The sequence below is a fragment of the Anastrepha obliqua genome, chromosome 3 (genome assembly GCF_027943255.1).
Source record: "Anastrepha obliqua isolate idAnaObli1 chromosome 3, idAnaObli1_1.0, whole genome shotgun sequence".
Classification (NCBI taxonomy): Eukaryota; Metazoa; Arthropoda; class Insecta; order Diptera; family Tephritidae; genus Anastrepha; species Anastrepha obliqua.
In genome coordinates this window covers 72,439,501-72,467,161 of record NC_072894.1, presented here as the reverse complement: position 1 = coordinate 72,467,161, position 27,661 = coordinate 72,439,501, and the positions used below count along the sequence as shown (strand labels likewise).

Here is a 27,661-nt window from a genome sequence, read left to right as displayed (position 1 = left end):
TTCATGTGGTTCCACAAATAGGGGGACCTACAGTTTGAAGCCGACTCCGAACGGCAGATATTTTTATGAGGAGCTTTTTCATGGCTGAAATACACTCGGAAGTTTGCCATTGCCTGCCGAGGGGCGACCGCTATTAGAAAATTGTTTTTCTTTATTTTGATCTTCCACCGAGATTCGAACCTACGTTCTCTCTGAAAGGTAGTCACGCACCAACCCATTCGTCTACGGCGGCCGCCTTACGCTCTCTGAATTAATAAATATGAAAAGTTAAACAAAAGTTCTTAGTAACTTTTGTTATATACACAATTATATACATTCACAATAGGTAATCTACAGATTAACTCTGCTTAAGATAAATCATTTACTACTTCTAAAATAACCAACACTTGGATTCAGATATCGCGTTACACAAACAACACGAACCGGTTGCACTATTTCATTCATTCCTACGGCTGTTCCCTTCCAAGCAGCTTTACTGAGTGGCAAGCCACCACATTGCAACGTATTGAAGAAAATACATCACTCTCTTATTTAAATTTGCTTACAGAGCGTTCATATACATTCATATGCAACATACCGGTACATGTACAAGGTGACTACATAAGAGTGCAGATGTTCCTTTATAAGTAAAACACAAACCATAAATGATATTTTCTAGTATATTTCATTTATGTATGAAACACAATATAAGTTAAACTAAAACCATGACCCCTCCTTTTGGCATAGTTCGGGTTGTATATAATTTATAACATGTACGATTTCATTATTTAGCTCTCGGATCGTATCGGTATTATTGGTATAGAATCTATCTATACTATAGATGATAATTTTCACGTTGCTCCAGGGAAAGAATCCCAATGCTATCAAATCGCTAGATCTTGGCGGCCATTTGGCCACATTCTTTCATGAGATAATGCGTCCTAAAAACTTCATTCGCATTAGAGCTATTTCATGTGCGGTGTGGCTGGTGCCATCATCCTTTTGAAACAACATATTTAAAAGGCTAGGTCGTCTGTATCAGACCATACAAATTTGTGGTATCAACGTTCAGTGTTTACCAAAACAGCATTACTGGCTTCTTTTTCGAAGAAGTATGGTTCGGAGTGGATGTAAAACAAAAAAAAAATTACCAGATCACAATTAATTGCAGTCAAAGATCTGAATCACCCTATAGTTCAGACACAACTTTAATAAATACTTTCAAACTGCAGTTAAAACCGTTATGTTGAGAAGCCATTAATGTAAAACCACATGGATTTCTTAACAGTGCCTACAGCACGCATGCAAGTATATAGCCTGTAGTCTGTGGGAATTATTTTTTTATTGTATGTTACTCGACTAAATACCGGTTTTTTGCTAAGCTTCAATTACCTACCGCCGTAAAACTGCTGAATGTGTCAGTTGAAACGATCAAATATGGAAGTCCCATGTAAACGACAACTCACCACCACAACTGTACCAAACTTATTGTATTGTATTAAAAGAAATTCACTTCGAAACACAAGTATTTCACATTTCGCATAAATTTCATAACATATCAATTTCAATATTTTGTGCTTCCATCTTGCTACCGCTTTTATACGAATATTGTATGACAAATTTACCTACAAGCATACATACACATATGCTGACAGGAGAGAATAGCTGATCTGAGCGTTTATTCTTGAAGCACGACCTTTACCGAATTTGTATCACAGCGGAAGCCAGCTACAGAAATTATGTGCAGTATGCAAAGATGTCATCCACATGAAACCGCTAAACGGCTCTCTTCGCATTTGAAGGAATTAACTGACTTGTTGTGGTAATATGTGAAATGACAGAAGTTTGTCTACAACAGAGGTTGGCAAAACCCGAGTTTGGATTGGTCATATAAGAAAAAAGTGAATGCAGTAACAATTCCTGTGACTGTTTTGCCGTCTGAATAACCACTGATTGGAAGATAAGTGTGAAATGAGGAGGCACAATTGTTTTATCAACTCTTCTACTCCCACATATTTTCTTCGGATGGCCAAAATGTAATGGCCGCTATGTGATGAGATAAATCAATTTAGTCATGGCTCTCACTTGGTTCGCCCATCCAAGGGACGGATGCCGGATATCTGAAGTAACAATTTGAATACCTCTAAAAATACCGACAAGAATGCACGCATTAACATAGAGAGGGTATTTATATTAGTACTAAAACTACGTAAAAGCGGTCGCCGGTCACCTTCCGATCAGCAAAAATCCCGATATATTAAAAAGTATTTTTACCTAACTTAGTTAATACTTAGTTAATAGAGAGATGGTTGAGAAGTGCGCTCATATTATTGTGGAATGATAATAAGGTAATGTCATTAGCTTAAGCATTTTTTTCGGCAGGTTAATTCCCCATTAACGCAATTAAACGTTTTAAAAGTGCAATCAATGTGAGATCCATCCGTACCTACTTTTTCAATTCGTGTGTATTTTGACTTATGTTAATATAGTTATGAAGCGCGGCACAAAACTAATCCCATATGAAGAAGTTGTGGGTCAAATTGTCCAGTAAAAAAATATATGTAGTTAACGGCATTTTTACATTTATCACAAAATGTTGAGTTCTTGTCAGAATTTTTTGTGTTCGAAGTACAAAAAGACATCTTTGTCTCTTTCCAAATATTGGTTTGTAATGGCCCTGGATTTTTTGTATCACCTGCTGATAGTCCAAGGGCATTCTTTTTTTGTGAGGAGTTTCAAACATTTTAAACAGTTCACCAAAAAATCTCAAAAAACTGGGTGGTCAAATTGACTCACAAATGGTTTATGTATTAAATTGGAATATTGAAAAGTTATTTAAAAAACAGACAATTTTGTGCAGAATAGTTAAGGAAATTTAGTTTTATCTCCGGAGCACTGCGTCGTTTGTTTACATATGTCTTGAAAGAAGGGCCTACAACCTTTTCTAAGCGTACTCTTTTTAGTGACGTTAGTCACTTTTTTAGTGACATCGTGAAAATTAATAGTACTTTCAGCGTATTGCGAGCAATGCAGAGCTACGGCAAATATTAGATGAGTCCTAGAAGGGGTAATCCAATACCAAGACAGACGAGTAGACGGGCACGTTCCCACAACAGTCGCTTTGACGTTACTGGAACGACCCAGATTTACATCCGGCCAAGGACAGTCACTTCCGCATGCTCCATGGAATGTGGATCGTTTATGCTGCTCCAACAAACAACAAGAAACCCGGACTTAACACCGATGTATTTGCACGTGGCGGGTCAAATGAAACACTTCGTATAAAATTTGATAATGTGGATGTTGTAATCTAAATCTAAGAATCTTAAAATAAGCGTAATAAAAAATAATTTGAGAAAAAAAATGTTAAAAATTGTTTTCTTCTTATGAAACTTTCCAACCACTAGCGGAGCTCCCAATCTGCCTACGATCTACTTCTTAAGGGCGTCAATAGGCCGTATGGAGTTGCCTGTCCGTCCCGCGGGGATGGATGAAGTAGACAATACGAGTATTTAAGGAAAAATCGTAAATTCAAAACGTTATCAAGCAGCCATTTTTAAAAATTAGGGCTGGGTTCAAGTTTTAATCAGAATTTTCATGAATTAACATACTTGTATGCATATATATGTAAGTACTATATATTGCATATCTAATGTAATTGGAGTATTGATGTTGCTCCACAAATAGAGTTTATTGCTGCACTCGAATGACAGATATATGTATATTTGTATGGCCAGTTTGTATGTTAACTTGTTGACACCAGGCTGATGTATATGTGAATGCATTTTGTTGGTTGCATGCGTATTGCTTTTTGATGTGTTTATGCATGTCGCCGTAATTGTAATTCTGGGAAGAAATGAGCGGCGAAGAGATGGCAGATTTAGCAGCGATACCTGCAAATTAACTCCCAAGAATTGGAATATGTTCTGGTGCCCAAAGTTTCACTATTTTATAATTTATCAATTGATTTCTAATGGCAGTAACATAATATCTATTCTTGTTTAAATTTTGTATGGCGTTAAGAGCAGAAAGTGAGGCAGTGCAGATCAAATTTTTACCACGCCGATTCTTTAATACTGATACTAATTGTGAAGTTGAAATTATGGTGTCTATAGTTGTTACGCTGTAAGACGTTATAAGATTAGTTTTGGATCCATCTATGTAAGTAAATGAATATTCAGCAAATCTTTTGGTCAAATCTCTAAATAGGTTTCGGATGGCAACTGGAGGAGTAAATGGGTTGTTAAATTTGTATTTGAGTATCGCGGCTGTTAAGAATTATTTTAGAAGGTTTTTGGAGAGCAATGTCTCGTTGTATCCCTATGGATTTAATATTGGCCTCAAATAGTAAGTTGCTAATAGAGTGGATTGCAAGGCGCCAAAAGATAAGCGCAGAGAAGAATTTGTTATTACTTTTATTTTGGAAAGTTGAGTTTTTGGTGCAAAGCCGTAAAGAATTGTAGGAGGGATGAAATAATACAATTGTATTTGATTCAAGAGATAATTAAGACATTTAACTTGACTATTAATGAATTCCGCAAATAGCACACATATGTATATGGTAATTCCAGTTATATTTTTGATTGAGTATAACTCCGACTACTCTTATTTGAGTAGCAAAAGTGACTGGTAAGTTTCCTGTGATGATATTGCAAGTGCAGTCATATTTTCGGCACTCATGTATGGAAGTGTTTGCATTTGTCAAAAGAAAGTTGAACTCCAGAGTATTAACTCCACTCCGACTAAATAAATTTCGAAGTTCGATTGAGACATTTTCATTTTTATCAAGTTTTTTAATGAAATTGAAATCGTCAGCTTTTGGGAGCAGAAATAATTTCACTAACTTTGTTAAAAGCAATAAGGAAAATAACAATGGAAAGATGGCGGAATGAATTTTACCATTAAGCATGAAATTGTAAACATAATTGATAATTTTCGAACCTAAGTTTCATTTAGCAAGCTGGTCAGTGACAACATGGATTCCTATTTTGTCTGAAATCAACCAATCTAGACAAAATAGACAATCCGACACAGACTTCACTTTTTTGAAGCAATTTGATGGCTATTCACAAGTTCATCTTGTGAGATAAACCACCATAGTCTTTGTGCGAAGATCTTGTCAAGTAGTTTTGCGTAAGAAAGGTCAAGAGGTATTGTTATATATGAGGTCATAAGTATTCTATCCTTATTTGATTTTGAGATAGGAATCACATCGGATTAAACTCCAGATAAGTAAGAAAGAAAAAAAAAGAAGCTAAAAGGCTTGTTTTCGTGAATGCGATTTCTTGGCAATATTACGTGCATCGTGGCACACATTTTACAATAATTCCATCCACTGAACAAAAAATTATTTTTCACAACCATAAAGGCAAGTTCAGCATGAACGCAATACTGGTAAAGTAAATCTCAAAATATAAATTAATTATTTTCATTTCCATTTTTTATCAAAACTCTATGAATATGATTAAATTATAAGATATGAGTTATTAATAAAGGATCTTTCAAACGTCGCACCCAAATGTTGTTTAAAAAAAAACATGTAAAAAATTAGATTGTTTCAGGTTTCACTATTTGTACTGAAAATACGGTTCTTAACAATTCTTCTTCTTCTTCTGCTTGATTGGCCCGATAACCGCTTACGCGATTTTGGTCGAGTTCAACAAAGCTTACTAATAGTTTTTTTCTCGTGCTAACCGGTGCCAGTTGGAAACACCAAGTCCTTCTCCGCCTGATCTTTCCAACGTAGAGGAGGCCTTCCTCTTCCTCTGCTATCACCAACTACATAGTACCGCATCGAATACTTTCACAGTATTCGACGACATGACCCCGCCAACGTAGCCGCTGGTCTTTATTCGCTGCGCTATGTCTATGTCGTCGTAAAGCTTATACAGCTCATTGATCCATCGCGTACGATACTCGCCGCCACCAACGGACAAAGGTCCAACAATCTTGTGCAGAATCTTTTTCTCTAACACTCCAACTGACCCCTTATCGGATGTTGTCATCCTCCACGGTTCTGCGCCATGCATTAGGACAAGAGATTCTCCATTAACGTGTTAACGCTTAACAATTATATGTGAAAAATTATATAACTTAGGTGTCCATCATGAGTTAAAAAAGAATGGAATAAGGGATTCTCTCTAAACAACTTCGATACCACAGTCTATACAGATGGCAGTAAAATGGATTGTGGTGTCGGAGCTGGTATATATTCTCAGAGACTTGGAATTGAAAAATCTGTGCGTCTCCCTAATACCAGTAGCGTCTTCCAAGCGGAAGTACTAGCAATTGGGGAAGCCTGTAGGTTACTAATCGCAGATTGCTCTTTTAAGGGCAATATCGCTATTCTTTCGGATAGCCAAGCTGCAATCCAGGCGCTGGATGCGACTATAACAACCTCTAAAGTGGTGGAACAAAGTAGGAATAGCCTCACCAACTTGAGTGAAAACCATAGAGTAACCTTAATTTGGATCCCGGGACACCGGAACATAGAAGGTAACGAAAAAGCTGATGAACTGGCAAGAGGGGGATCTGCCATGAATAGCGCTCTTGCAGTACCAGTACTCACTCCACTAGGTGCGGTCAAGAATGCAATTTCCCTAAAATACCTTCGAATTGCAGAGTGTAGATGGAGAGAACAGACGAAATGCAAAATCAGCAGAACGTTATGGCCCACCTACAACCTCAAGCAATCGTCGACATTAATAAACATGATACGACGGGACACCTGTAGACTTACGGCAGTCATAACTGGCTTCTGGTCTATCGGAGAACAAGCCGCCAAAATGGGCATCCCTCACAACACATACTGTCATAGTTGTAAACAACCGGAGGAAAAAGAAACAATCTTCCATTTCCTCTGTGAATGCCCTGCCCTATGGAAGGACAGAATGTTAACCCTGGGCAAACCGCTGTTCGAGAGTCTTGAGCAACTGTCTGGCGTAGACGTCAACAACCTAATAAGGTTCCTAAACCGCACAGACTGGATATAGTCCTGCTGTAAATAACTGTTAAACAATTTGGTAACGAGGATGTGGCAACAAAATGGTGCGGAAGCGCTAGTTGGATTCAGGATGAATCACCACTCTAACCAACCAACCAACCATCATGAGTACGTCTGCAAGTAAAATCCGCCAAACAGTCGTTTCATGAATACCTAATTATTGAGAACGTCGAGATATCGAAGTTGAAGTTTGTTCAGCAACATTTTGCGCTACAGCAGCGATATTCTCAACAGAATTCATAGTTTTTTGTCTGCCAGTTCCTTTTTATCGTCGTCCTTTTCGTCGGCTCATTCGAACGATTATTTGCTCCATAAAAATCATCAGTTTTGCGATATATTGCCTATTTTCATAACAAGTTTCAGCTTTTTCACGGCAGAAATACACTCGGAGGTTTGCCATTGCCTGCCGCTATTAGAAAACGTTTTCTTGATATGCGGATTATAATACGTTCACATATAAGTAGATGATCTACTTTTTCGCGCTTAACTCAAAATCTGTTATAAAAAGCGCGATTTCCCATACAAAATTTCTCTCCCAAAATATCGATAATTATTATTACAAATGTAAGAAGAAACATTAAAATAAAAACTAAATGAAATGGACGCCGGCAAAGAAAATAGGTCTGTAAACATAATTCTAAAAAAAATGTCTTTAAATATTATTAATTATGGATTCATTTTACAGAAAAAAGCGTGTGCCCATAAACGTTTTGTCCTCTTATTACTTATTATAAAATGTAATATAGCATATCCCATGCATATTGCTCCCATAATTATTGCAACCTCAGTAATCGTCGCATACGGATTTCCTCCAACTGTTTATTATTAGCAGCCAATTGCGTAATTATATTAGCTATTCCTTCTCCTTGTATATTCTTCATATCGTTAGTAATATTATAATTAAGGAAACCAAAAATACCGAAATATATGAAAAAAACCTCTCAAAGCCGTATTGACAGCTGATTGTCAATTTAGCAGGTAATCTGTCATATGTGAACGGGTAGATTAATTTGGTGGTTTTATAGGTGATTAATATATATATGAACGTATTATTAGATGTATATTATATAATACAGAAGTTGGCGCTTTCGTTTGTTTATGTTTATACTGATGTTATGGCCCTTGGAAATGCGCAATCTTGCGTTCTATAATTTTTAATGCAGATATCTGGCATTAATCTCGACCCGCTTGTATGGAATATGAGCAATCCGAATGAGTTCTTTAAGGAAATCTACAGGGAAAGAGAACGAAATACCTAGATTTTAAGTAATTAAATGCACCTTAGCAATAAATAATAAAATAGTAACTTATATTTTAAAGCAAATAGGTGATGCAGGTTACCCACTTCAACAGTGACTGATTACACCATTTCGTTCACCTTAGGAAAAAATTCCTAAACACGTTTTCAACAACGTCATACATATCGCAAAATCGGGTTACTGAGAAATAGATTTCGTTGCATACTTGTTATGCGAACTTGGTATGCATTCTTCACAAAAAGCTTCATCAATGTTTGTGATGGGCCAAAAACAAAAATACCCTACGCTTTATTAAAAAATAAATGCAGTTTTTTATATTGACCCTGATTAAAAACAAAATAATTATAACAAAATATTAATCTGCCTTTTTTTATTTTCGGTATAATTTTATGAACATTTGTGAAGATAAATTAAAAGAGGCTCTTATATAATATCGATCCGTAAACACTAAATAAATAAAAATTAAAAAAAGGGATTGGTCAAAAACAAATTTAAGCGGAGTCATCAATAAGACATTTTTTTTGACCGCGTAAAAGAACCTATTGTTGAAAACCTCATGCATTTCTGCTAGCCCGTATTTAAAGTTCAATAACATTTTATTAATATGTAGTTTTGTAACTCAAATTGATTATATATATACATATAAGTGTTTATGATTGGCTCTTACAACCTTTTCCAATGGCTCCTCCTATTTGCGGTGTGCGTGTTGATGTTTATCCACAAATGGAGGAACTTGCAGTTTTACGCCATCTCCGCAGAAATACACTCAGAAGTTTGCCATTGCCTGTCGAGGGGCGACCGCCCCTGCACATGCACAGCTTATAACGCCTAATTTTAGCCGTCTAATCGGCAATTGCCCATTATTTGTAGACAAATATGATAGATACCAAATCTGCATTTGTATTTGACGCTGATTTTTATTTGTTTGAATAGCAAATACTAATTAGGCATATGCACACATAATTACACGGATTATTATCAGTTCCAGTTGTAATAAAGTTTTTAGTTGTAAGTAATGTTAAGAGAATATACCCATTTAAATAATTTTAATGTGATGCGTTATCCGTGATGCGATTGCGGGTATGCTTAAAGACCCGTCAAATGCATGGGACTTAATGCTGCCGAAAAGATTTTTAGAACTGAGTTTAAAACGCTGCATGACGCTTGAAATAAAGCAAACAAAAAAATGATTTTGAGTGGTATAATTTTTTATTTTGACCTATGCGTGCTCCATTGCTTGTCTATTTATTTTATAGCTGTCTAGTCCACAAATGTCAAATGTAATATCTTTGATGCACGACGCCATTTACAAAAATTATAATCTTCCGGCATTCGATATGATTATTAATTTTGCGCCGCCTTGTACATCTAACAAAAAGTGTCAAGTGATCCAAGTATTTTGGGCATAGACCTCGATCGTTCTAAAAATAAGTTTATTCGTTTGGAGAAAAGATTACGTATATTTACTTGTTAGAAATTTTTGGGAAATTTTTTCTGTCATTTTTGAAAGGACTCCCCTCAGATTTTACCGTATTTTTTTATTATTAGCTGAGACTATGCTCTGTAATCGCTACAGTTTTCATAAATTAATGCTTATAACTTTGCCAGTTATATTCAAAATATGAATAAAGCTATTGAGGAAAGCCAGAGATGGATTTCTTTGAATGCATCCGAAAAATGTATCTTTCTTCTTCTTACTTGGCACAGTGAAACTATTGAATAGCGAGCTAGTGCCCATGGCAAGAGAACAATAAGAGTCAAATTTATTAACGAATTAGCAACAAACGAAATCAAGTACCATAAATATGCTCTCTTATCAATGCCGTGTAAAACTTGTGTATAAAGGGTGTCCTAAGCATACAAATTTTCTTTTGCCTTTCAATCGAGCTATTTAATTAAGCTATAGTTTAATTTCGCCTCTTATTGGCAGATAGTTGTCATGAGAAACTTTTTAATGCATAAATTGATAACATGACATAAATAAATTAAAAGATAACATAAATTGACAGATTATTGGGCAGTGGCGGGTACATTTTTTTTTTTTGGTGGGTGAAGTAGGGTTCAAACTGCCTTCTCACTTACAGCGACCGTCGTCTACTGCGTGGTGTGGTGTGGCCACTAAAACGATCCCTCCTCCCCTTCTGGGTTCTGGGGAGACATGCTCCCCGGAACTGTTTTCTATATTACTCTAGAAGGGCCCAGAACGGCATCCAAAAAGACCAATTCTATTCACCCACGTCTGGATCCACCATATCTGTAGCCAGCTTTCATGCTATAGGCTCGTCTTCTTGTGTCTCTATCTGTGTGGCTTTGTTGCACTGTGCCGAGGTCAATCTTTTTTTCGTAGTACGTTCTCGATGTATTTTTTTACTGCGTTCCAGCTGGCGGGTACATAAGCTTTATATACGGGAGGTTTTATTACGACTGTGATTTACCATCAACCCTCTCCATATAATTTTCTGTCCCCAGCTAGTTTAGGGAGGTTTTCAGCAGCGAGATTCCTTTCAACTCTGATGCGGCTAAACATTTTTCTTTATTACCAGAACATACGCTTAAAATTATTATTACATAGCGTTGGCGCTTCGATCGGGAGCCCTAAAACCTTTCCCAGCTATTGAAATTGGCTAGAAGCGCACTCTCGACATAACATATTAAAATTATACAAGAATTGGTTTCTAAAAGCGGTCGCCCCTCACCATCCAATGACAAGTCTCTTAATGACAAAAACCACCATCCATTCGGAGGTGTCATAATATAGTAGAGCAGGTTCCTTCATTTGTAGGACAGCATGAATGCACTCGATGAAAAGAATACAGGAGGTGGCCGCTCTCAATGAAGAATCAGCTAATTTGCTGACGCGATAATTTTGATTTCTTACTTTTATACCAATACGTAGATATTACCTTACATACAAATTTACCGCCAAACTGGTTATTAGTTCAACACGAAATTTACTCGATTTCCAATAGTCGCTATTGTTGAGAAATACAACCGAGAAATACATTACAAAAGCCATAATGAATTCAAAGTTACACTTAACAGTCACCCTTTACATTATTAACTACTCTGCATATGAGAGCACTCCCAAATGTTTGTATTGAACATGTTTTGAAGTCTTCAATAAAAATTTAGAATTCAGTTCGACTACGATCATTGTAGTGATCGGTGATCGAGGCGGCTCGACTCAAAATATTGTAGAATGCAGTAGCTGTCAATTAAAGGCAATTTCTAGCAGAGAATAACAAGCTGTGTGTGGTGCTTAGTGGTGTCGTTTTCTATAATTTGTTATGCTATTTTACTCGTTTATCGTTTACTTACACACCTTTACAAAAGCCTGTATATCAATACATTATAAAAATTGAAATAAGATACTTGCATACAAAAACTACAAAAAAATATGTTTATCAATTCAATGAGAACGCAGGTGGTTTTTATGAAAATTAAAATTGAATTGAAATTGAAAAGAAATTTTATTGGATTTAGCGAATTCCGCAAATATAATATGTTATTGTTTCATAGAGCAATAAAGCTATATCAAGTAATAACTAAGTAATACGTGAGATACGAGTAATACAAATATGCGCACGTGAACAACAACTACTAAATTTTTTTTTAATTTTTGTTTTTTCCTCCCTTGAGTGTTTTTATTGCTGTTTGTGCATAAATGGCTCCATAAGAGGAGACATAAATACCCGCGATAACTCAGCGAAATTAAAGAAAAATATTTAATGGATAATTAAAAAAATTCTACACGGCAGAAATACAATACAATATTTCCCATGAAAATATTATAATCGACGCGTGAGTTTGGAGAATCAATCCAGTATTAGTGTTCGAGAATTATGAAGAACAGACAACTCTCTCAACCTCCTACCAAAGTTACTTCTACTATTCTGAAAGCTTAACAAGGAGCGCAACGTTTAACATGCCTAAAGATAGTACATCACGTTACACCAATTAGTTGAGTTGAGTGCTAGTAAGAATGACTTGGCCGAGAAAAAATTACCCTGTCCAGTGCTTTATAATTTATACCATTATATCTGATCATATATCTGATCAATCAGCCGAAAGAACGCAGGGAGCTGTCACTGCATACCGATATCGACTATTTCTTGTTGTTTGCTTATTGGGTATAAAGTCCAGAAAATTTCACGGTTTTAGCTGTCTAAATGAGGGAGTTTAATTGCAAAACCTCTAGACTCTAGACCTCTAGACAGGGGCTAGATCGTATAAGCAAGATAGATAGCTACTTTCGAATGTATGAATCAGTAAAGCTTGAACCAAATCGCCATTATACGCCATTTGTATAAAGTACTGCGCCCGGAATTGAGAAGCCACAAGTCAGATATTGCATCACTATAATGCTCCAGCCCCCACGCCATCGTTTGTTCGTGAGTTTTTGCTGGAAAACAATACCGCAATCAATTACCAGGCTTGTCCCCCTCGAACTTTTTCTGTTCTTAACACTGAAAACACCCATGAAAGGATGGTTATTTGCCACGATTGATAAAGAACGCAACATACAAATCCTTGTTTGCATTATACCAGATTAGCACCATCATTAATGACTCTATCGGAAGATTTATAATTTGACACTTGTGAACTAGACAGCTGCATTGTACAAACAGACAAGCAATGGAGCGCTTAATGGTCAATAAAGATTTCCATCAGTCAAAATCATTTTATTTATTTAGTAAAAACGTTAAAAGTTATTCAAAAACAAAATTGGATGATTAATTTTGAGCCACAGTGTCGTCTTTTTTTTTCTGTTTTTTGCGGAAACACGTTCATTCCACAGTACCTATCAAGAGGTTTGTAGCCCAGGTGCAGTAACGCAGAGTTAAACCATCCGCCTTATTCAATAGATCTCAAATCAAGCGTCTTGTATCTGTTCCTTGAGGTGAAATCTGCATCAAACTGCACGCGTACTAAATGAGCTGGCAGAAGATGACTTCCAGTGAATGTCAATAAGTAAATATATATAATTTCAAAATGAAATTTTAATTTAGTTTAAGGTTCAAGATTCTAAAAATGAAATCGTTAAATCCATTTTATTTTGACAAATTATTCATTTTTTTTTTCCTAGTTATAAAAAGTAAAATACAGAGTTACTTCAAGACTTTTTTAATTGTTGGCCAGGTTTCTTTCAAACACGAAATTTTTTATCTTAAATTGGCAAAACATTTTTCCTAATTCCCATAGACTCTGTGAATTGAAATTATTAGTGCACAGATTACAATAGGCGCGTTCATGAAGCACAAAATTTTAAACAATTGTTACAGACTATTATCAAGATTCAAGTTCTGTAATATTATCAAGTGCATGTTCATGTATCCATAAATCTTGCTAGGGAAAAGAGAGTGAGCAAAGTGACATTTCATTTTGAGGGGAAGTTGCAAGTTTTTACTGAATACATTTTTCCCGCCAACAATTTAATCAGCTGTACGTAAAACTTGCAAATTGCTACTGGTCTTTCTCATATTTCTCTTTTTGAGAGCGAATTCTCGATAATTCAGTTACCACCAACTTACTGGATAATTGTTAAATGAGCAAGCCTATTTAACATTAACCGTTTTTAGTATACGTGGAGAAATGCTGAGTTAACAGAATGGTTTCAGTCACATTTTACCGCTCTGCATCATTACTCTTTATGTTTGTATGAATGTATTTATGCAATATGCGTTCAGTATAAGTGACGGAGCTCTCTAAAAAGTTGTTTCCGCAATCCCCTGTTAGCACATCGGTAATCACCAAACAATTCGAATTCAAAAGTAATCTAATCACAAAAGTCATCAATGTCAAAAAATACTGTTGCTATTGTTGCAGTAATACCAGCCCCGTCAGTGTAGGGTATATCACCAGTCATCTTCCTTTGGCTTATTAAAGGTAGGCCGGCCCAGGAAACAAGCTGTTTCGACAAGTTGGGTCCAGAGGGAGATGGGTGCTAGATGAGCCTGTCCTGTTTAGTGAACAGTCGAAAAATACTCGTGCAGGCTTATCTAATTTAAAATTCTAGAAGTAGTTTAAAAAATGCGCTTTAAATTTTACTATTACTTTAATGAAAACTTTATTCGAAAAATTATTTGGACTACGCCGTTAAGAGTGGAATGCAAAGTCATTCCAAGAGCTCGCTAGTGACATTTTTACAGACCATGATTCTAAACTAGCAATCTTAGATACATTTTCAGCAGGTATGAGATTGCACCTCCACAATATGTCCACGGACTTTATCCTTCAAATGAATAGATTTCGTACCAAAAAGCGGAGCAGTGCTTTAAATTTTCATCGCAATATCGCCATTTTTGAACGCTTTTATAGCATTTGGAGTGGTCCGACTGCGCATCCAGTCACTACAAATGTACACACTTCATTGCCAATTGAATGCTTTGTTGGGCAATTATAACAATGAAATTCACTACTTAATGTGCCATAGTAAAACGATCTATACATATATATGTATAAAGTATTGTTAAATGCCAAATATTCAACTAATAATTTGGTGCGTTTCATTAAATATGATACAGAGTTAATAGTTTCGGAAACCCGAAAAGGGTAACCCTGTAGTTCCGATAGTGCGACGCTGCAAATGTCATGATCCGGCAGTCGATACTCGTTGATACCAGAGAATCGTCACAACAAGCGTTTAGGCGCAATGCAGCTTTGCGTTTGTTTATGAAAATAATCTTTTCGAAATTATTAATGATTTAAATATAAATCCCACCAATACAAACCTTACATGTGTGCATTCCACAAGTGAGGAAGAATTGCTGATTGATCGGCAGTTGATTCAAAATTAAATATTATAATTTATTTACTAGCTACTTAGCGCTGATTAAATTACTTTTAATAGAAAAATTATGCATATTCATGTATGTACATTTATATGTTTGTAATGTTATTTATTTTTTCTTTCGGTATACACAAACAGTCAGACAAAAAACTGAGTGTTTACCTAAAATAATTATTTCAAAATTACTGTTAGCTATGAAAATTACAATTTATGAGTGCTTCGCAGCTCACTTTTTCACCTTTGCTATTTGTTGAGTTACCATATAATTTTCTAGCACTAGTTGATTCTCCAAACTAATTACGCTCGTTATGTGTACATATAATTGGCACGTCAATTTTTTGTTAGGTGCCTGGCCAACAAATTTAATTGAAGTTGTTCTAAATTGACATTGAATAAAAAACTTAATCCCTATTAGTAAATTAGAAAAAATTTAAGTGTGTATAAAAATGTTGATATTCGCTGTCAGGACTCCCGCCATTTAGGTTTTGCTAATTTTTTTTTTTTTGTTATTCATGGAAAGCTGAATTTCCTTTCCTGACTGATTGTTCGAAGAACATTCGGCCGCTGTAGCCGAATGGGTTGGTGCGTGACTACCATTCGGAATTCAGAGAGAACTTAGGTTCGAATCTTGGTGAAAGTCCAAAAATCAAGAAAAAGTTTTCCTAATAGTGGTTGCCGCTCGGCAGGCAACAGCAAACCTACGAATGTATTTCTGCCATGAAAAAGTTCCTCATAAAAAATATCTGCCGTTCGGAGTCGGCTTGAAACTCTAGGTCACTCTATTTGTGGAACAACATCAAGACACAGAAATAGGAGGAGGAGCTTGGCCAAACACCCAAAAAGGGTGTACGCCCCTATTATATATGTATCTATACGTATATGTATATAAGTATTTTACAAATGCAATTATTGGGGAAATTGTTTAGTATACTAAGCTCAAGGTATTTAAAACAAAACTAACCGATACGCCACTCTGTTTCCAGATTATCTCAAGTTGCCGGTGGTGTGAGTTAAAACAAAAATTGGCAAAAGAAAAACTAGGAATTCAACTGAAATGAATTCAAACCTGTAAAGGTTTTCGGAATTAATTTTTGTTATAATATATTTAAAAGCCCAAGTTGACTGAAGTTTTTTATTAACCCCCTGGTGTCCATTTAAATTCGGATACTTTTTTATTATTATGTACTCTATTCCCTTACTATCGAGGACTTAACGAGTAAAAAAAAAAATAATTTATTACATTCTTGTATAAAACAGTGCTTTATCACCCACTATAGGAAAAGTTCATATGTATATACAATATTTTGGTAAGATTCATTACACAACTAAACATTTGCCATTACTTCATCACGAAAAAAATATGCTGATACGAGTTTTATTTAAGGGGTAACACCACTGTACACGCGTAAAATAAACACGATTTTTAAAGAATTTTTTTGTATAGAAGGAAAGGGGAAACAATCACTCTGATTTGGGAAGTTATTACTTGTATACTAAAATACAAAACTACAAAGATTGATCGAAAAATTTTACAAAATGGCGGCATTGGAGACATTTTTGTAATGTGGTTTCTCTTGAAGGAGCTCCGCGGCACGCAGCACAGAGTCTGCAAATTTTAATCTGGAACAAAGAAACATTTTTTTTCTTAATCTAGATAAGAATAGCTAGAGAAACACGTAGGGGATTTAAAAAATATTTATTTTTGTGGAATTAGCAAGCATTTGAAGAAAAAAACTCTATTTTGGACTAAAAAAACGGCACTTAAATAATTATAACAATCGTTTAAATTAAACTATCGGAAATCCCCTACGCTCTTCTCTTAAGAAGGTTATTGTACAGACGTAGTGAAAAACCTGATTAAAAATATTTAAAATTGTTTGAGTTATACTGCGTGCCAATTTCAGAAAACGTGTTTTGAGAAAAACGCGTTTTAAGTTTGGAAATTTGGAGAAGTCGTTAGGTAGCAGTCACTAACGCTTGGTTAAAAGCTTAAAATATTTATGAACTAGACTTCGGTAACGTATAAAACTTTTTGTTCTGTATTTTAAAAGGTTCAAAGAATTTTTTAAGCTTATAAAAAAAAAATCAATTTTTTGAAATTTCTACAGTGGTGTTACCCCTTAAGATATATTTATGCTTTAAAGCTGTACTAGCGAAGACTTAAGACATAATTTTACTTAATTTAGGTCAATCTACCATACCAGCAGCACTTGTTTTTTATTAGCCAAAACTAAACTTAACTTAGAAGGCTTAGATAGCTGTAGGTTTTAAATTCCTAAGTTAAAGGGAGCTGTGAGGGAATTGTTCATCTATTTTTTATAAAATTCCTTCAAATGAGCCATAAAAAAATAGTTTCTCAAGCAAATGTAGAACTAAATGGAAGCCAAGTTAGGTCTAAGTCATGGCTAGCATATCTCTTACTATCCAATAATTTTCTTAACATTGACGCACAACTGTTAAGAATGGGAAAAATATTCTGCATATGCTCATAACATCCACAGCTGAGACTTTATTTTATGTTGCCTCGTAAATAACATAAATAAACATCATGTTAGTTTCCACATCCTGCTAAATATTTATGTTTTTAATTTTACATATCCAAACCTCTGTAAAGTTGCAAGTCCAACCAACTGTAAAGTTAGAATTTATAAGGTTAAAGACTTTTCGAAGTGTTTAATCAATTGTAGCGTATTTATTGTACTTAATTGTATCTTAATGCCTTAAGTGACATTTGAAATTAATATACCAAAGAAATATAATATTAACAAAGTACAACACTCAGAGAGTCAGAGTAATTGTAAACAACAAATGAAAGAGACCAGTGGAGATACCGCAAAAAGCAAACGCACGTGTAGCTGAATAAACCGGCATTTATTAAAGAGAATCTACATACATATACATAGCAGCGGCTGCTCACCATTCGTCTAATGGATTCTAAAATTGAGGTATGTAAAAAAAGAGAAGCAACTATGACCTATGAAGCAACAGAGAACGTATAAAAGCAAAGAACTGTTTCTGTTAAAATATGTTCTCTGTATGGCAGCTCAGAGCGTTCTCTGGCATGCCGTGTATAATTTTCGATATTCGCAAACTCTTTCGGGCATTCTAAATAAGTGTAGGGGCAATTGTAGTGTTATTATAGTATTATTGCAAACACTTATTGTTATGAAACGTGCGAGACTACAGAAGATTATTGGAAAGATACGATAAATGATAGTGAAATACGTCAACAAGAAATATGTGCAATTAGCTTGCAAGCTGTTATAATTCGCAAGAATCGCAAGTCAGTTAGTGTGAAAGTAATGATTAATGCTGGCTGCGGCATGGTGAAATTTGTATTTTCGAGCATCACTACGAAATAAATCAATAGTAAATAAACAAAGCATAAAATCGTTTACTGTGAGTTAAAAAATTGTGCGCGATACAACTCGTTGCGTTTTACCAAACAACGTGGAGCGCCGGCCTAGTTTTTTGTTTCATGTAGCAGCAGTAGGGTTGCCAAGTATCAGAAACTAATTTCCAATGGCAAACAGGCCACAAGTTAAATATAGCCCCACAAATACAGACTGTGTGAGTTCATAATTATTACAGTGCTTATGCTGCAAACATTCACCGACGTAAACGCAGTCCCCTGTCAGCTGTTACGATCAAACTAATGAGTACCCCATGTACATGAAATATTACTTCCCTTTCGTATCGTAGCATCGTAGTTTTGTCGCAGGATTTTTGAAAATTCCTCTCAGGATTTACAAAATAAACTTGCAATTTTTAATTTTTGCAATTTGCACTAGCAAATTTAAATTTTTGTTAAAAATAATATTGAATAATATTAATTATAGATATATGAACTATTTGCATTTGTTCGTTTTTGGTTTTGGTTTATTAAACTATGAAAAATTGTAACTCATAACGCGGAGGTGTGAAAAAATGTGTAAGCAAAAATATCAATGGCAACATTGTGTAGATACAACCAAAAACATACGCACACAAACCGATGTATTGTGTAAATATGTAACTAAAAGAATGCAGTTGTTCTCTACGGGATGAGTTTTGCTCCATTTTGTGCTCGTTAGGGGCTGCGGTAAGGGGCTACAATACGTGAGTCACTGTTTGCAGCATTAGACTCACCAACGTAACTAATGAGAGCCCATGTAAATGAATTCTCACCACCATTCCGTTCCGTAGTATCCGTATATCGTTGTTTCATCGTGTCAGCTGACACGGGCGTACATTTACGGAGCTGAGTGTGAGCACCATTACCATAGGTCACCTAACGGAAACCCGTGAAATTCTCTTATACACCTGGAAACGTCTTAATCAATTTTTGAAATTTGCGCTGTCCAATACGTGCATGCATGTATAGACCTGCCAGAAAGAATTTATATATCTCCCTCATTGCGGCAAAGTTTTTGACTGACGAGATGTGTGAAAGCTGCAGGCGTTCCATATCATTTGGAGGTTTACTCTGTACGTTGAGTGTACTACCTAATTCCAATGTGAAAGAAAATTTAGTATTTTATTGCATTTAATTACAAATTTTTATAGAAATATAGTTTAAAAGAAGTTTCACTACATACATATATATATTTATCATAGTTAGCGTCCTGTTCGAAGACAGACAACAAATAATTTTTTTTTAATACAATTTCCTTTCGCATCGCATTACAGAATGGATTTCTGCTTTCTGTGATGATACATTTGCTTTCGCTTCTTTACGCATAATTACCGATAATAAAATGTCGGTATTAATTATATATAATATCATAACTTTGCCTCTATATTTGCTTGGTTTTTTTCATAAATAGTATCTGTTATTAATTGTTTAACCTAAAAACCCAAAAAATCACCGAAAGCACTTTTGCAATTTTTGATGGCAATTCTGTACCGATTTGATACTGCGCATGCACGGATAGTCTGCTAAAAACACTAACAGCTGTTACCAGAGAGCTGCTTAAAATTGCTCTGCCAGTACTTATTTCTAACGCAACAGTATAAATGATTGTATATTTTTAGGATGAACGAGTGCAAAATGAGTGCACACAGCAGCAACAACAGCGCAACCATTGGGAGAAATTCAAGAGGAATTGCATGTCCCCATGGTATAAAAATGTAAGCTACATGTGTGTGTATGTATATGTAACATTTTATTTGCCGTCATAAAATTAACCCTTGCAATACCTATTTAACATCATGTGAACATATAATATATATATCTCGCACATTTGCGGCAAGAGAGTCGTAATCAAGAAATATTTTTTTTTTAGATATGCAAAAAATACCGAATTGCTTTGTAAAAAATTCATAACGAACAGTAGCTCAATAAATGAAAATGTGCCTCTACTTTTACTGAGGAAGGCGTTGTAAATTCAAAACTTTGGATCCGTTTTATTCAATATTTTCATGTTTTGGATTATGACACTCCTGGAGCAAACGAGCGATACATTTTTTTATTTACGCTTTCTTTTTCTGGAATTTTTAACAGATCTCAGTGGAGCCCTCTATGTTCCTGTACATGTTTGCTTTCATGATTACCTCAGTGGTGGAACAGGATTTTTTCGTACAGAAAGCATGTCGAGTGAATAATAATTTCACTGATGAAATATGCTCAAATATTCAAGCTGATGAGAATGCTTACTATAAAAAGCAAGTACAGGTGAGTGCATTTACTTATACATACATACATACATACTTTGTTATTGTATGGTGGGAGCTTAAAAATTCCTGCTTTGAGCCGTGAAACTATCAATCGCCGTCATTATTTACTTATACAGGGCACTCGAAGTGTAACCAATTAAAAAGGCCATACATTTACCATAGTTTGGAAAATTGCTTTCATTCAATTCAAAGTAAAAAATGTGTGGACATAATACAAAATTATGAATCAATTTGCTTTTGCTCGATATGTCCACCAATTGCCTGGACTATGGCCTTGAGACGATCCAGAAACGAATCGCAAGCTGCCCGAATGTGACTTGCAGGTATTTTGGCCCACTCGCGGACAATGGATTTTTTGAGCGCCTCGAGACTGGTGAACTGGACTTGCTCCCCAAAATGGCGAAAAAAAGAATAATCTATCGTATTCGCGTCTGGTGAATTGGAGGGCCATCGTGTGGAAGCTATGAAGAACGGAGCGTTTTTTTCTAGCCATTCTTGGTTCGCTCGAGCTTTGTGAGACTGTACTGAGTCCTGTTGAATCGCCCATGGTCTGCCACTGAAATGTTTGTTTGCCCATGGCTTCAAAGTAACCTCCAGAATACTTTCCCTATAATATTTCGCATTTACTTTGACGTTAGGCTCGATGAAAACGATTGGAGAGCGCTCATCTGCGGTTACAGCGGCCCAAACCATTACCTGTGACGGGTGCTGTCTCCTGGTGGCCAATCGATGACTCAAATTCTCGTATGAACGGTCGGTCAAATAAACCCTATTGTTTTGGAAGTTTACGAATTGCTCAATTTAAAAAATTTTCTCGTCAGAAAACACAATGTTCAGAAATTGACCGCTTTCGGTCAAGCGAAGCAACTCCTTCGCTCTCGCTAGTCTGACCTGTTGCTGCTTTGGTGTGAGATCATGCGCCTTTTGGATTTTGTAAGGCTTGACTTTGAAATCATTTTTCAGTTCAATCACATTATTACGTTTGAAATCCATTACTTTTTTTCTTTTTTCATGTTTACTCTCGACAAAATACTTCCACGCGCTTGTAAACAATACTCTGGACTGTCATTTAGCCAACAAACAGACAGCTGATGCCCGTGCATCAGCTGCGCGAGCGGTCTGAAGTTGGTTTCACTTCGAATGCCCGAAATGCAACGGGATGGGACAGTCGGTTCTACGTAACCGGAACCACCCGGATTTATATCCGGCCAAGGACTGCCACTGCAGCAGCATTCCTCGTATATGCGTGGATGTTTATGCTGCTACAACAACAACAACAACGGGATGCGATCAGAGGGAGTTTTAGATTGAGTAAATTTAAGGGGTAAACGAAGGTGGTAATATGCGAACGGAGGTGTTGTTTAAAGCCAAGAATGATAGAATAAGAGATTGCGGCTTGCAAATCCGCTGTGACGTCAGGCCCATGAATAAACAAACCCAAGGAAGGGAAATATTACCAGGCCACTCACTGAATTTTTACAAAAATGAATTGTCTCCTTTTTTTGTTTGTTCTTTTTGTCTGTTTTGTATTATCGAGGTGCCCGCGACATCACACTTGTCAATATCGCGAAAAATAACGTAACTTTTTTGGGAAGACGACATCTTCTGTATTGAATTCGCTTTGATTTAAAGCCTTTCTATATCCCGTCTCGTCCAGTCATAAAGATGATAGATTGCCAGATTATCAAAACTGTAAGAGTAACTTCGGCTGCCACGTTTGTCCACTATTTCAGACGTATTCCTTTCCAATCTGTCATTGTTCAGATGGCAACGAAGTAATATGAATGAGGCTGCATTGATTTTTTCGTATATCATCAACAGAATCCCAGTTTTTTCGTAAAACACCCGTCCAGTTAAAAAAAACTTCAATTACGTCAGCAAATCGGCTGATTCCACACGTAGAACAGATTACCTGTCTGATAATGTCCGCACCTCTGCACATCGTGGAAGACATGACTTACGACATGCCTGTGAGCGAACGAGATGGTTACTGAGATGGTTCGAGGAAATAATTTATCTATTAATTACCTACCAAAATTTTAAAAGTCACTCCTTTGTAGAAGTGGTTTATTTAGAGTAGATTTTCTTGCTGGAGTAATACTTAAACTCGGGTATATCTTGATAATAGAAAATGAGAATTGATGAGTGATTGAATTAAAGCAAATATATTTTATTGCATAAAAAATTGAAAGACAAGGTTGCATAAAAAGTTTGAATGTACGAATTCTTAACCTTTGTTTTGCATATGGAAGAAAAATCCAATACCATCGCAATAAAAAAAATCAAAACTCAAAGCAATTTTTGAACTACTTGAAACTTAAAGTTCAAAGGGCTATAAAATTGTATGCTCGACATTTTTCTAAAAATTTATTAAAAATTTGAAGTTTTGATGAATCTTTAATTTGTATAAAGCTTCAGAATTTGATATATTTATGGCTTCTGTAAGCGATAAGATTTGCATACCCGATTTTAAAATTTATTAAGAAACAAATAAATCGTCAAAACCTTTCAATAAGTTCCTGGCCTATAATTATTTAACACGGAGTTTGTACGAGCATCTAGGCTTAAATGAATGATGGTCAAGCAAGCTGTTGTTGTTGTAACAGCATAAAAATTCTCCATAAATGCAATGGGAATGCTGCTGGAGTGACAGTCCTTGGCCGAATATAAATCCGGGTCGTTCCGGTAACGTGGAACCGACTGTCGGTGGAACGGGTCAAGCAAGCTCGATGGGCTTGGATGTGGAAAATAGCTGTAAGGGTGAACGCTCACGTTTTAAAATTTTATTTTTCCACGACTAAAACAGCACTTTATTTCCAAAATTTCTTATTTATAGCTTGCAATTTGTTTATCTTCTCACTGGAAATTTCTAACTTACAATTTTATATACCATAATTTTGTTTATAGATTAAAATTGGGTCTTGAAATTTTATCAAGGCATATTAAATTTAATTTTAATTGCAAATCTATTAAAGGGTTATATTATATACCTTGTGAGCCCGAAAAAATGGATGACTGTCATAATTTTTAAATATGTTTTAGAAATTTTATTCAAATGAGGCATAATCATACTGAAGGGTAACTCTCGAAGAATACATTTTGGTGTTTTTATTTTAAAAAATGTTATTATTTATTGTTGATATCGCCCCTCCCCCCGAAACGCCGTTTTTTAGAAGAAGCTTGCGGTGATCACGGTAGCGCATGAGCAGCTCAACTGAAATCAAAAAAATTAAATGATTATTGTAGAAAAATGTTTTCTAGTGAATCTGAGCGGTTTATTTACCCAAAAAAATTTTGTCTCGATATGAAAACCGCTTTGCACCAAAAAAAAAAAAAACGATTTTTGAGGGGTTGAAGAATTAAAACAAAATTAATTCCATCGAACTATGCAAATATTTATAAAAAGTGAACCGTTCAGATTCACGAGATTGTAACTTCGAATAATTAAAAAAAAAGTTTATGCAAATCTGTAAAATAGTTTTTGATAAATAATGATCATCGCGACGGTAATTTAAGGGGTAACACCACTGTACACGCGTAAAATAAACACGATTTTTAAAGAATTTTTTTGTATAGAAGGAAAGGGGAAACAATCACTCTGATTTGGGAAGTTATTACTTATATACTAAAATACAAAACTACAAAGTTTGATCGAAAAATTTTACAAAATGGCGGCATTGGAGACATTTTTGTAATGTGGTTTCTCTTGAAGGAGCTCCGCGGCACGCAGCACAGAGTCTGCAAATTTTAATCTGGAACAAAGAAACATTTTTTTTCTTAATCTAGATAAGAATAGCTAGAGAAACACGAAGGGGATTTAAAAAATATTTATTTTTGTGGAATTAGCAAGCATTTGAAGGAAAAAACTCTATTTTGGACTAAAAAACGGCACTTAAATAATTATAACAATCGTTTAAATTAAACTATCGAAAATCCCCTACGCTCTTCTCTTAAGAAGGTTATTATACAGACGTAGTGAAAAACCTGATTAAAAATATTTAAAATTGTTTGAGTTATGCTGCGTGCTAATTTCAGAAAACGTGTTTTGAGAAAAACGCGTTTTAAGTTTGGAAATTTGGAGAAGTCGTTAGGTAGCAGTCACTTACGCTTGGTTAAAAGCTTAAAATATTTATGAAATAGACTTCGGTAACGTATGAAACTTTTTGTTCTGTATTTTAAAAGGTTCAAAGAATTTTTTAAGCTTATAAAAAAAAAATCAATTTTTTGAAATTTCTACAGTGGTGTTACCCCTTAAAAAAAACATGACTTCCAGATAATCGCATCTAAAGTTTTGCGTGCACTGCTCGCTCCAAGAAAGGTCGCGCGCTTCCACGGCCTGTAACTTTCGGCCTAGTGCTCCGATCTTTATGATTTTTTGAATTTATATTTTTAAGATGATGTAATTTTAGAATATGCCATAAAAAAATTTTCGATTTTTTAGTCCAACACAAGGTATATAACCCCTTTTGCTATCGTTTACCCAGTAGCGTAAATCAGTGTGCAGTTTATTGACCTGATTGGATTTCTTCACATGAATGCAACCAACGATATGATTACAATAGAGAAAATTTATTTACATTTAGTATTTGATTGAGTGGCAAAGGCTATTTGCATGTGATTCGTACCACTGACTATTTCTTATAAGAAGGACTAATCTGCATAATCTGCCCTCTTTTCTTTCCAGATCACAACCGCAAAATTCTACCAAATAGAGGCTATCTCAGCGCACATATTTCCCATTATATTAGCTCTCTTTCTCGGTTCTTTCTCTGACCGTCGTGGGCGAAAATTTCCGCTCTTAATGGGCCTGACTGGTAAATTCATCTATTCGGTTATGATCGTTGTGAATGCACGAATGAAAACATGGCCACTGGAGTATGTAATTTACACAGCTACGCTGCCTGCGGCACTAACTGGAGCAGACGTGGCCATAATGGCTTCATGCTTTGCCTACATCGCGGATATTTCAACGGTAAATAATCGAACGCTACGTGTAACCATCCTTGATGTATGTTATCTGAGCGCTATGCCCACGGGAGTTGCTTTAGGTGAGGCTTACTTCGCGAAGTCATAAATGAAAAGAAGAATACTAAAACCAAATAAAATTTCAGGTTCCTACCTTTTTTACTATGCGTTTAATCAGTCGTATGCTGATATGTTCACCGTGAATGCCACACTGTTGGCACTTTCCATAATTTACACAATTTTCGTGCTGAAAGTAAATTCAAATAAATTAATAAATGCGATGGATTAACATACAAGGATTTGGTTTCTCTATTCATTTTAGTGGCAAACGACGCCTAAGCAACGTTCCCTACGCGAACTCGGCTGTTGTGGTTTCTTCCCGGACTTCTTCGATAAGGAGCATGTAAAGGACTCCGTCAACGTTTTGATTAAGCAGCGGCCAGGCCATCGCCGCCCATTTCTCATCATACTACTGATTTCCATGGCTCTGTACACATTTCAGCGCGATGAGAGTCAGTATTTGTTCCTTTACACAACATTCAAATTCAATTGGAACGTCGATGTGTACAGCACATTCAAGACATTTAAGTCGTCCGCCTATGTGATAGCAATGCTGTTGGCAGTGCCATTAATGAATAAAGGTTTTCATTGGAAGGATACAGTAAGTACTCTGTCAATACAAAATTTTCTTAATTCTTATCTTATAGTTTCTTTTTTTTAATTTTTCTGCCAGACTATTATCTTTATCGGCGCTTGGTCACACACTATTGCCCGAATTTTTTACTACCTCGCCAATACTGGCGAACTATTTTATGTAGGTGCTTTGGTCTGCAGTTTGGGTCCGATTGTGGGTCCAATTATACGCGCAATGGCCTCGAAGATTGTGCCTCTATCAGAGCGTGGCAAAGTGTTTGCTCTGCTGTCGGTTTGTGATAATGCTGTACCGTTTATTAGCGGGGTTTGTTATTCGCAAGTTTATCGTGCAACCTTGAATGATGATGGCAAGGGCGGACAGGGTATTTTCCTGCTAACCATCGCTACGCAATTAACCGTCTTCGTTTTGTTACTGTGAGTATGCTTAAAATTAATCATAGCTCTTTCTCACATTCAGCCTTTCCTCTCATTTTTAGTGCTGTTCATATTATTCTCGGCGAAAATTCATTGACTGTTCCAGAAGTCACCGAAAACGAGTCTCAACTTATACATCCCAGCAACGAGACTGAAGCTGTTCCTCCCCAAGATGTTAACAACGATGGTGTTGTTGAAAAAGCTCAAATCGCTGTTATAAGCGGAAATGTTACGGAAAATAACGCCGCGTAGAATTGGAAGTTTTTATTTCTATTTACATATAAGAATGAACACAAATAGATCCGGAGTACCTGCTTGAAAGTAGAAGTTTGAAAAAAGACTGTCGGAGTGTGTTTTGACAGAAGGTCTAAATAAACAAAATAAAGTTGCCTTGTAAATAAAATATACAAGCATTTATAAACCTTGTATCTAACGGGATATACAATTCTTTTATTGCACAGTTATGTACATACATATATAGCGTTTTTCAATAGGTGCGCTTCAACTTTTTTCCGATGGGGAGGGCGAACGACGCAATATTTTTTATTTTTCGCTTGTCATTTGTAAACTTCATTAGTATATATTTCATCATGGAACGCTACACACTTGAGCAACGATTGCAAATCGTGCAAGTTTTTTATGAAAATAATCGTGCAAATTTTTTATGAAAATTTATAAATTTTCCAAAAAATCATCTTCAGTGATGAAGCTCACTTTTGGCTCAATGGCTTTGTCAACAAGCAAAATATGCGTTACTGGGCAGAAAGCAATCCACACGTGATTCATGAGGCACCGTTGCATCCCGAAAAACTCACTGTTTGGTGCGGTTTACATGCCGGCGGCGTAATTGGCCCATATTTTTTCGTTGACGAGAACGATCGCCATGTTACTGTGAATGGAAATCGATACCGCGACATGATAAACGATTATTTTTGGCCGCAA

At 35.8% G+C, this 27,661-nt stretch overlaps 1 protein-coding gene across 7 annotated transcripts; it reads left to right on the top strand.

Moving 5' to 3' along the window:
• Positions 1-11,385: 11,385 nt before the first annotated feature.
• Positions 11,386-27,157, top strand: LOC129240516 (proton-coupled folate transporter). Of its 7 annotated transcripts, none has more exons than XM_054876368.1 (9): positions 11,386-11,489; positions 17,814-17,976; positions 20,045-20,140; positions 20,514-20,684; positions 25,371-25,734; positions 25,798-25,904; positions 25,974-26,312; positions 26,385-26,719; positions 26,782-27,157. In XM_054876368.1, the coding sequence occupies exons 2-9, from the start codon at positions 17,959-17,961 to the stop codon at positions 26,969-26,971; spliced, it is 1,620 nt and encodes a 539-aa protein (XP_054732343.1). In that variant the 5' UTR covers positions 11,386-11,489; positions 17,814-17,958; the 3' UTR covers positions 26,972-27,157. The 7 variants fall into 7 exon arrangements, with proteins under 7 accessions (XP_054732343.1, XP_054732345.1, XP_054732344.1 ...); XM_054876370.1 differs by having other exon boundaries at positions 11,395-11,489; positions 17,802-17,976; XM_054876369.1 differs by having other exon boundaries at positions 11,395-11,489; positions 17,783-17,976.
• Positions 27,158-27,661: the final 504 nt, after the last annotated feature.